Source organism: Montipora foliosa, chromosome 1, assembly GCF_036669935.1.
Source record: "Montipora foliosa isolate CH-2021 chromosome 1, ASM3666993v2, whole genome shotgun sequence".
In the NCBI taxonomy this organism is placed as follows: Eukaryota; Metazoa; Cnidaria; class Anthozoa; order Scleractinia; family Acroporidae; genus Montipora; species Montipora foliosa.
In genome coordinates, this window is record NC_090869.1 from 50,870,038 (window position 1) to 50,881,326 (window position 11,289).

An 11,289-nucleotide genomic window follows, 5' to 3' on the forward strand; every position below is an offset into this window, starting at 1 on the left:
ACCGTTGATGCTTACTAATACAGGGATGTTATTGCGCGACTTAAAACTATCCGGAAAAAGTAGATCTTAGTAAATACTCTTGGTATCCAAAAAGAAAATTGCGGGTAACCAGGCATTTTTGAGAAATAATTAAGATTCAGTTTGAGAAAAAAACGCCATACATTGCTTTGTATTTTAAAGCTTTTTACAAATATTATTCATGAATTATCTTTGAAAAATGGGTGGTTACCCCCCATTTTCTTTTTGGATTTCCATAACACTTGTTAAGATCTACATTTCCTACATAATCATGAAACGGGGCAAAAATACCCTTAAATATTAGGCACCGTCCTTAAATACATCTGATTATTCTTTATGAACAATTTAATGTCGGGCTAGCTCGTCAGACCTTCGGGCTAGTAACCTCAAGTAACAGCTTGCCCGAAGGGCAACTTCATCTTTTCATTTTCGTCTCACCCTGTCATTGTAAGGCTCTTTTTAGTCATGAATCGTTAGAGGAGTAATTAAAAATAAAATTGCCTTTAGGACATGATTTCAGAAAGAAGATAAGTCGAAAACCCCAATTCATTAAGTTAATAGCGGAGCTCCCCGCGCGCGGAGCACTATGCGTGAGAAAATTTGGTTGACCGTACGTCCACCCCTCCATGTATGCCAATGTGAGACTGTGTGGTTCAACCCGCGTTTGTTGGCGGGAACATCTTTGACAGTGGACATCCATCCATGTTACAGTTAATTGCACCTGTCAAAACAAGGTATCCGCTGACCAGTATCAGGTGACCATATCGCGGGCTCAAGCTTAAAGCTCATCGAGGTCAAATGACAGTTAACCGATGATCAGGTACTGGTTTTCCATTGGATCGCAGGCTCAAGTCAGGTTAACTTATTTTCAGAGTAATTAACACGGTAGCTCCGCTTTTAGGCTTGGCTAAATCTATAATTATTATTTAGACAAAAACTTCACCTTGATGTTTAAGTAAAGAAACCACTTTATTCCACAGAGGATTCAAACACATCAAATTTTGTGGATTGTAAGCATTGGTGCTAAAAGTACGGTTTTGATGTGAATTTAATTTGCCCTTATACCATTTTGTGCTTGAATAATTTCGTAATTTTCTATGTTCAAACTGGTTCGGTTGGAGGAGCTTCCCTCAAATTTAGTCAAAGCAATAATTTGTTAAAATGAGTACACCACTGGCTTTATATTTCTCCTTTTTATAATTTTTAAATTCTCCAGCCTCTTTAGGCTGGCAAGCGTCACTAACTAAATGGAACTCGACAATCACATGTATTTTGGGACCACAACCAGTTGCCTACTTGCACGTACTTTGAATATTGCTGACACATTTTCCTCCTTAGGAGGGCAATAAGACTTTGATGAGAGAAAGCTCTTTCCTGGACCAAAACACATAAAGCAGCCAAGTTTTTAACCCGAGGAAAGAAACAAAAAAATTAAATTCCGCCCCAAGATTGTTTTGCAAATTTTGTAATAGTCACTACACTGTACATCATTTCAAGTTTGTACACCAACTGCAACTACCTTTCCAAGGTAAAGTTCTCAAAATTTTCCCCTGGTTGGGTAATAAGATCCAGTGTTTGTCCAGTCGCTGTTTGATAAGTAACCTACAAAAAAACAAAATAAATACCGGTATGAGAACATCAGGAATACCAAGTGCAACTCTATAGATGCTTTGACCTAATAGCAGTAAATAAATACTGTTGCTATTACGCGTTAATAGTCCATCATTAACTGTTAAATGGAAATTAAAGACAGCAAGGGCATTCCAAATTCCAGCTTCCACTTCAACAAATTCAAGAATCAAAACTGATTGGTCTGACAGAGAAACTACAGTACTGTACAACCATAATATCACATACTGGAGACGATAATATTGCACTACGTCAACCCTTAACGAATTTTCTACTATGACGTCAGGGCAACCTCCATTACATGCATATGGTACTCTACATCAGCAAGTTTGAGAATGAATAAGTGAAAGCTGGTCACTTTTGCGATTGTGTCAGTGCAAGAGCAGTATGCAACCAAAAGAGTTCATTTCCTTTGGTGTCCTTGGTAAAGTTCAAGTGTTTCACTCCATTGCACTGATTGTCATTACGTCAAGAATATCAAAAATGAAATCAATTTTCATGGTGATTTTGAGCTCCAAACCATAGTTTATATACATGTAGCTGGACTGGTTACGAAACTCTAGAAAATTCAAAAGCAAGAACAGTGACATCGCGCTTCATGTTAACTTGACCGTGGCCATGCACAATCTTTTGTCCTCAGTTCACGAATAAATTAATCGAAACTCCTGATTGGCTGTATTTTAGACAAAGGGTGTGGTTTGCGCATGGTCAGGGTAAAAATAGCAAACAAAAACATAAACTTGTCGATTTTCCTAACCATCTCCATATAATAACTTTGTCCAAACTCTGTACAAAACGACAACTTCAGCCGAAAGTTGTTAACCAACCTCATGAAACAAGTGAAGAACATCAACATAGTATGGTTTTTTGTGCAAGTGCGTCCTAAGCAGTTTATAAATGGTGGCTTCTATGAGAAGAAAGTCATTGACAGCAATATTGTTAACTCCAGCCTATGGAGAAATTGAAAAGTCAATTACATGCAAGGTGAAAAATCAAGAAAAATGAAATACATGTATCTTGTCTGCAAGTTATTCGCAAGTTAATAATTTACAGTGCTGAGTTTTACCAGCAGATTCTCAACACTCGGGGTTTTTAAGGTAGCCTAATCCAGTTAAAGGGCACACTGATTCGTTCACACTGTTAAGCGCATGTACAGTAGTGGTTTGTTGGCTGATGAACACTGTGCATTTAAGGTCTCTTTGAAGGTTCAATAAAATGAAATTTTGAAAAATTAATCTTTTTTTCTTGCAGAAATACAAAAATTATGACCTAAGTATCGATTTGTAAAAGATTTAATACCATCCAATTTTGTAAGAGCCCTGAGCAACAGCGTTGCAGCAAAATCGTGACTTGACCATGACAACTTTTGATTGGCATTTTCTCGGCCTGGAAAGTCACCATTTTACGGAGCTACACCTCGAAAAGTTTTTGTATGGTTTAACTCAAATTTGCAGGACTATTTTAAAAAATGGTGTCGACGTTTTTCAATTTTTTTGTTTTTCAAGTTTTATCAAAAAGTTACTAATTAACAATTATTGGTCAACCAACACTGAGGCGAACCAAAACATTTTTTATTTTATCTATTTTAGTATATACCACACAAGTTGAATAAAAAGCAAACTGAAAAACTACTTTGCATTTTTTTGTAAAATGTGGTCGGAAATTTCAAGTCTCGTGTGCCGGCTATTGAAAAGCGAATTACTTGGCTAATCACCTCCGCATTAGCCAATCAGCGAGTGCGGAGAGCACTAATCACTTGTGTGGTACATGTACAGTACATACTAAAGGTAAATAATCCACCAAAAAGAGATTTGTGAGATGACATTTTGAACCCTTATCCATTTTTACGGCATTCAATTTACCTTTATCGGGTTGTTTCATAAAAATAAATAAATTTGCACGAGCTACTATTTGCATTGCTTGCAAAAAACCAGCCTTAGGAAATGCTGTTGATGTTAAAGTGCCCATATTTCATTTAGAAACTGTGAATAAAGGGGGCTTTTCATCATGTCTCAATCTGGAGTATGCAGTTAAAAGCTCTCTGGCCATTTGACGTTGGCCTTGCAACAGAACCTGCGCTCAATAAATTAATGATAGTATAATAATTATTATTGCTGATCCTACTTACATGTAGTTGTAAGTACTGTAGTTACTAAATGCTTGGCTGAAATAAAAAATGGAAAGATCAGCTGCAAATATCATTGCAATTACTATGCACAGACCTTAATGTACCAGCAGGGTTTGCCTCTTCTTGTCAAGGACTCATCCATGATGTCATCGGCAACCAAAAAAAATGCTTGTAGCTGCAAGAAACAAATCACTTACATGTAACACATTGTGCAAACCATCTTGGACCATTTTCATTTAAACCCATTGACTTCTGGGAGTGAGACTAACAGATTTCACTCTGTCTAATGCCAGACAATAGGGAGTTTAAGAAACAACGACAGCTACAGTAACGACAACACCAAAAAGCAGTGATATTATTGGTTAAAAGAACCAAAATGATCCTGCTACCCGTACTCGTCAAAACTACTACATGTATGTGAAATGACCAAATTTAAGGTTTTGACGACACCATGGACATTGTACTGTGAATCTTTCAGTCTCCCTCTTTACTTCAAATCGATCTGTACCAATCCAGTTTTAGACACTTCGCTCATACTGAATAGTTTACTTACCAGATGGAATATTATCATATTTAAATACTTAGAACAGCTCAAACTTATATTTTGAAGTGATGTTCTCGTCGCCGTAGCCGTCATGGTTTCTTAAACTCCCTAATTTTACTCGTTAACTGGAGGTGTCCTAGGGCACCTGAGAAGTCAATGGGTTAATATTAATGAAAAAAATTAGTCAATGTATTAACTCATTCTTGAAATCAAGTGAAACTGTGTTGCCTCAACGTTATGAGCGCAATTTACTACATTTGCGTCAAAGCCTGAAAATTTTCAGGACTTCAACAGGGTTTGAACCCATGACCTCGTGATACTAGTGCGTCGCTCAAACCAACTGAGCTACATGTATGAAGCCACTGACATTGGGAGCTGGTCATTTCTAGGTCAGGCTTCTCGATGCAATAGTAAATTGCGCTCATAACTGGGAGGCAACACACTTTCACTTGATTTCATACCTACCCGCAGTGCAATATGTATAATGCATTTCATAAAAATTTAATGTATCATTTCGTTCACTAACTCATTTTTTCAGGACCTTAAATAAATTCTGTAAACAGCCTCATGAAATTTATCATAAAATCTAATGTCAATATTGGCAATAATTTATGCTTCTTGCAAACTTGTAAAACAAGCCACATCACAAATCATGACCCCAACAATGGTGGACTTTTAACAATGCAACTATCATTTATGCCATACAGCCTGTTTTTATTTTTTATTCTTTGTTCAATTTGCAAGCAAAATTTGATATTCCTACAAGCAATGAGGGCATAACAAATCTCAACACTCAAAACTACATGTTGTAAGAAATGACAAAAAAATGCCAGGTATTTAGAAAAGAGAAAGTACATCTACATGTAGATCTTCGGCTTACCCACTCCACACACCATCCAAGTATGATGGCTGTTTTCACTTCTTCCTCTGTCAATTTGTCCGCACTCACAAGATGCCTTAATGAACCAATTACAGAGAGTCCACGATTCCTTTTTCCTGACAAGCAACACAAAAAGCAATCAATTGGCTCCAGTTTCATCACTTAAAAAAAAACTGCATTATCTTAATTTTGATCAAAGATTCACTCTACAGTTACAACTGTTACACTGCTTAACAAGAGGTTGATATGATACCACAAGAAGCAGTTGCAATAATTCTATTAATTACCGTGAGAAACAACGATTGCCGGATCAGTATTATTGCTTCATGAAATCAGCTAAATGCGGTGACCTACTTCACTGTAGCAACTACAGGTAGATACCCATCAGCAAAAACCCTTAGGCTATTGTTTGACTTTAAAATTAATTCTTTCAAGCCAATTCATCCCTTAATTGAAAAAACTGCATTATTTACAAGGATTGACTCTACAATGTTTCACTTAAGAACTTGTTATGATACCAATGATGGGAAACAATATAATTTATTAACAGTTATTCACAAAAGTGGAGGTGAATATAACAGTGGATACTTGTGGTGAGGCAAATATCCACTAAATTTTCACCAACAATGAGGCGAATGATTAACACTCAATGACGGGTCCCAAGGGAAAAAGTTTATTTTGTCTCCTGAGAATCACAATGTTTCCAGAGGCAGAGCCAATTTGTTATATAGCACAACGAAGACATTAAGAGATGCATGTGAAAACAAATGGAAAGATTATTTGATAAATAACATGTATGCGAATACGAACACAAAAGAGTACAATACAAAAAAAAGTACAAAAAGGTTAACTAAAGTGTACTAAAATCCAAAACACTGAATTCCAACAGTGTTTAATGTTCAATGATATATAAATTTGGAAATTCTCTGTAATATTACAACTGGATGAAAAAGACCCGCTATAGAAGTGAACTGTCACTTTCTTGACTACTACTGACAGTAAAATTGTGTGTTAACACTGGGGAATTTTGTACATTTGGCAAATTAAGCTTCCTTTGCTCCAGTTCCCAAAGGAATAATTTGAGTACCACCTTGGGCACAAATTGTGAATATTACATGTAGTGCTGTCTTCTTGTACTTTACTCCCTTTTTTCCCTTGCATTGGGATTAAAGTCAACAAGGAGTTTGTTTTGTTCTTCTTTTGAAATTTCATCCAAATCTTATTCTTTGTCAGCCTAGGATATTTTTCTCCACAGAAGGCTTTTAATGTAGACAAGGCAGTTTTTGTGGCTAACTGGAGTGTGTGTTTTCGGAATCCTTTTCTTCCACAAGGCTGGTAATTTCTTGTTGAGACAAATCAGCAAATCATGAAGCCACTCAAGGAGTTTAAGGAGGCATAAGTTTAGCATTAGTAAAGGTGAAAAGTGACCTGTACTGCTTTTAAGTACGGTACAGGTCAATTTTCACAACGCAAGTCTTAAAAGACCCATCCTATGTTTTTTCCTGTTTGCTCAGAGGTGAATAGTACCAAAGTTGCTATTCACCTTCGGGCAAGCCAATCAGAATGCACGAAGACAGCACCATTCACTTCTGTGGAACTGTACATATACATGTATTTAGCAGGTTACAAAAAGGCGTCCTTCTGGGCTGTGTTCTTATAAGCATACAGATGAGTAGACTGCAATAATAATAATAATAATAATAATAATAATAATAATAATAATAATAGAGCGGTTTTCAATTGAGTGTCGAAAGTAATTAGCAAATTACTTTGGTTTTGCATCTACTTCAATCAGTGATTGGTTCAAAGTTCTCTGGTCACTTTTTCAACCAATCAGAAGTGAAACCAAAACCAATTGTGGCTCGCGCGTGCACGTTTTCCCGCGCTTTGTGTCGGCTACGTGTAATTACTTTGAGTTTTGATTGGTTTACTGGATTTTCCCCGTCCTTTATGATTGGCCAAAGTAATTACTTTGGTTTTGGTTTTACAACACTCATTTGAAAACCGCAATAATAATAATAATAATAATAATAATAATAACAGAAACAATAATAATAATAATAATAATAATAATGATACTTGCAATTTCAGAAATGATCTACCAAATAGACGTACCTCCTGGTACATTGTATTCCAATACCTGAATTATCAAAGAAAGCAAAAATGCAAAAAATAAATTATTAAATAAAATATGGGATGTTCTCTTAAAGGGGGAGGTACATGTATCATGAATAATGGTGACAAATACATGTATCTAGACCACTGTATAATGCACATATAGATGAGAAATGCTGTGATGTGCCTGTGAGAATGACAACAAGCTCATCGCTTAGCAAAAAGCAAAAGGACAACAGGGAAATCAGAGTCCCATGGGGCAGGATTTAAACCTACAGCCACCTACTGGTGGCTCAGTTGGTTGAGCATTGGGTTGTCACACGGGAGGTCATGGGCCCAAACCCTGGCCAGATCAACACTCAGGATCTTAAAATAACTGAGGAGAAAGTGTTGTCTTTGTAATTTCATCTGCAAATGGATAGACTTTCAGGTCTTAATTCTCGGATAGGACTATAAACTGTAGGCCCCATCTCATATATATCTTCTATGTTCATAAGTTCCCTGTGGGATGTTAGAGAACCCACTCACTATTCAAGAAGAGTAGGGGATGGAGTTCCTGATGTTGTGGCTGTCCTGTTCTCTCTGGCAGAAGTGGCCGGCTTGGTAGTGATGTCTCTAAAACAGCCACAAGACAACAGGACTTTGCCAAGTGTAGGAACATGCAGATGTACATGTAGATGTAGATGTACAACCTCCCTTGCACCAGTCAGATGCTCTACCCAATTGGGATCCAAGGATTCCTGGGGGAGCCAGCTACTGTACATGTAGGTTGCTTTTAAATCAACTCACAGCAATATTCTTCTTGGACAGTGTCCCACTGACCTCAGATACAACAACAGAGGGCAGCTGCTTACCCATCACATCCATAATCTTGAGAAAAACTTCAATCAAGGAAATTTGACCTCGCTGCTTAAAGATTTTATTTGTGATAGAGAGAATCGTGACACAATGTGATTTTAGAAAAATTTGGTGTTTTCAAGTGCGTGCATGATTACCAAATTCAAAATTTGGTGGACACAAAATTTGTCGGGATTTTTGGTAGAGCTAAACAAAATTTGTCAGCTAAGTCAGGGCTTGAAATTGCAACCAATACAGTCGCATTTGCAACTGAATTTTTTCCCTTTATGACTAAAATGTCTCGAGAAGTTGCATATTTGCAACTTGTTTTCACCTTCGCCCCTTTCAAAACAGAAGGGTTAGCAGTTGCCACTGCTGCTACTTTTGCTAAAATAAATAAAGAAATGAAAAATTATTTTGTTTCTCGCTGTTATTTTTTTTTTCCAATCTAAATATAATCATAATTGTAGCGTAATTTTGCTGTGATGTTATATGCACAACTCCATTCCTTCGATATCATTCGCCATTTTCAGTGGTTTCTTTACACACAAGTATTGTGGGTTCATATTTTGGTTTGCTACACCGCTGACATTGCAATGCAATGCGACGATTTTGCGACTAAAATTTGCCAAATTGCAACTAAATTTTTGTATCTTGTTGCAAAATTGTGACTGGATTTTTTGGTTAATTTCAAGCCCTGCTAGTGCGTATGGTGCCATTGCCATTAGCTTGTAGATCAGGTGGAGACTGTCTAAGAAAAAGCAACCTCCTTCCCAGGAGTAGGAGTTTTTGGAGCTTTATGGGTAGAGCAGCATCTGACAGTGTCAAGAGGACTGATTTTTTCAGTTGTCCTTTCACCTGTTGCTAAGCAGCTGTGAACGGGTGACAGTCAGCGAGAAGGTAGGATCTACAGTAGTTTACATGTGATCCAATGCACATGTACAGTTCATCAGTTACTTTTAAATCAATAATTAATTAAGCTACTTTATAATTACTTGGTTAATTATTGCTGTGCAGTCTATATGTAGTAGTCAGTCAAGGTTACGAAGTTACCAAAAGACTGGCAGTCCAGTAATTTTGCAAATGGAAGAAATTGGTCTTGTCGCATTTGGGGCACTCTAATTATTACACTTGTCAAATGACAAAAGCCATCAAATGAGTTTCAATTTGAATGTTTAACCCTTTGACGTCCAAACCGGCCAAAACCAGCCAGACTTAGTATTTTACTCTGTCTAACGCCAGACGCTTTTACTTGTCAATGGGGAACCCCTGGGAGTCAATGGGTTAATCACTCACTGAAAAACTATGTCCCCATTAATGGGCTCAACTGATCTAGCGACTCATTGCAATTATTGAATGCTAGCAGTTTTAAAATGAGTGTTTAGACTTCACTCCTCAGATGCCGTAGGACACCCCCAGTTGGAAATCATCTGCCCCCAGTTGTTCAGTGTTGTTCCAGTGTGGCCGAGTGGTTAGGTCCATGTCTTCAGATCCAGAGTTCCCGGGTTCAAGACTGCATTCTGACCGCTCACTGAATTTGTTTCAGGTAGTCCCTGGTTCAATTTCCTGGCGCACTTGTAAAATAGCCAACTGGTTTGCCTCCTGCCAGTTGGGATTCTTAACAATTGTACATGTTCAATGCTCGGAGATATTAGCTACTAGCTACTGTGAAATGCAAGGGTAAACAAAGTGATTATTATTTATTATTATCAGAAACCCATAAGGGTTGAAACGTGTAACGCCCGTTCACAGCTTCCGCATATGCAGTGCGAACTGATTGGTTGAGTGTTTCAGTGCTAAGTACCATATTTGGAAACGCCTCACTCTTGTTATTCCAAATATGGTACTTAGCAAATTGAATATTCAGAAGCTTGTTTCCCAGCACACAAGGGGCCGTTACACGTTTCAACCCTTATGGGTTTCTGTTATCATTCAAAAGGTGGATAACACTATCCACTGGATAGTGATTTATCTGGTGGATAGCGCTATCCATCCATCGTTTGTCAAACGAGACGGAGTAAACTCTGTCTTACTCCCGGGGGTCAATGGCTTACGTTAAATACGCTTCATCAGCGCCATAAGTACTGAAAACCTTGACCGGTTGCAGGTCATTCAGAGAAATTCTGCTTTAATAATAACAGCAATGCCAGCATTCCGTTCCACTCGTTACACAGCCCATACAAATATTGGCAGGAAAGAAAATAGAGAACAAAGTGTTGTACATGTAAGTGCGCCTTACACTAATATAGATGGTTTGAAACCAATCTCTAGAGACACAGATAACAATGCTGCAACGTAAAATTGCTGGTAGACCATCAAAAGGAGATAATCCTTAAATGAGAGAATTCGAACTGTTTTTTTCCTAGAACTAACATGGCGGCAAATTTATGTCGTGAAGCAAAAATTAATTGTTTCCCCACCTCGCGCATATGTCGTAAAGCATCCCCTGTTTCTTTGTCGTTTTCGCCCTCTTTTACAATATCATCTACTAGCCCAGGAAAAAAGGAATCAAACAATTCCCGATCATTGGAGAGCTTGCTGTTTTTCGCCATGGTCGGCGCGCCGTTTTGTATTTCTAGGGTCCAGTCTCCTGTCCTGATTTTCACTTCCGGTGTCCATCCATGCATGGTGTCCATTGTCTTACGACGTTGCCACTTGAGGTGTACATCGTAGAGTTTCGACTGCAAACCGCCAGTCCTCTTCAGGCAATGAGTCGACTGCTCACGGGAAGGAATGAATTTGCGTGATTGGGGAGGAAAAAACGGTGGCGGCTGTTCGTTAACGTTATTTTTATTTTATTAAGCTTTATTGGGTTTCAATTATAGTACATGAATAATCTATCCTAAAGAGAAATAAACAAAAGGAAAGATATAACATCCAAATGGACAAGCACGAACGAGACCGAGGGACCCATACGAGGTGCCGCCGAAATAGAAAATTCAGTTTAAAAAGCTAAAAAATTACACAAATAATATCAGCATATGTGCTATAAACGGTGGCACGCGCACGATCTTATAAGTGACCAAGTGCACGGGCGTTCCACGTCAAATGTTGTTCGCAAAAGGCTCGTCAGAGTTTGTTTTAAAAAGCTTTTAAAAGCATCGATACTGAAAAAGCTACTTTTAGGCACAGATTTTG

The 11,289-nt window shown here is 37.8% G+C and overlaps 1 protein-coding gene across 1 annotated transcript in view; it reads right to left on the reverse strand.

Moving 5' to 3' along the window:
- Positions 1-10,727, reverse strand: part of LOC138000620 (farnesyl pyrophosphate synthase-like) — an 18,887-nt gene extending 8,160 nt beyond the window's left edge. The window contains exons 1-6 of the mRNA XM_068847168.1: positions 10,572-10,727; positions 7,315-7,339; positions 5,200-5,315; positions 3,870-3,950; positions 2,475-2,597; positions 1,538-1,620 (exon numbers count right to left, since the gene is read on the reverse strand). Coding sequence (XP_068703269.1) covers positions 1,538-1,620; positions 2,475-2,597; positions 3,870-3,950; positions 5,200-5,315; positions 7,315-7,339; positions 10,572-10,703 — 560 coding nt within the window. The 5' untranslated portion in view covers positions 10,704-10,727. The remainder of the gene's footprint in view (positions 1-1,537; positions 1,621-2,474; positions 2,598-3,869; positions 3,951-5,199; positions 5,316-7,314; positions 7,340-10,571) is intronic.
- Between the last annotated feature and the right edge of the window lie 562 nt (positions 10,728-11,289).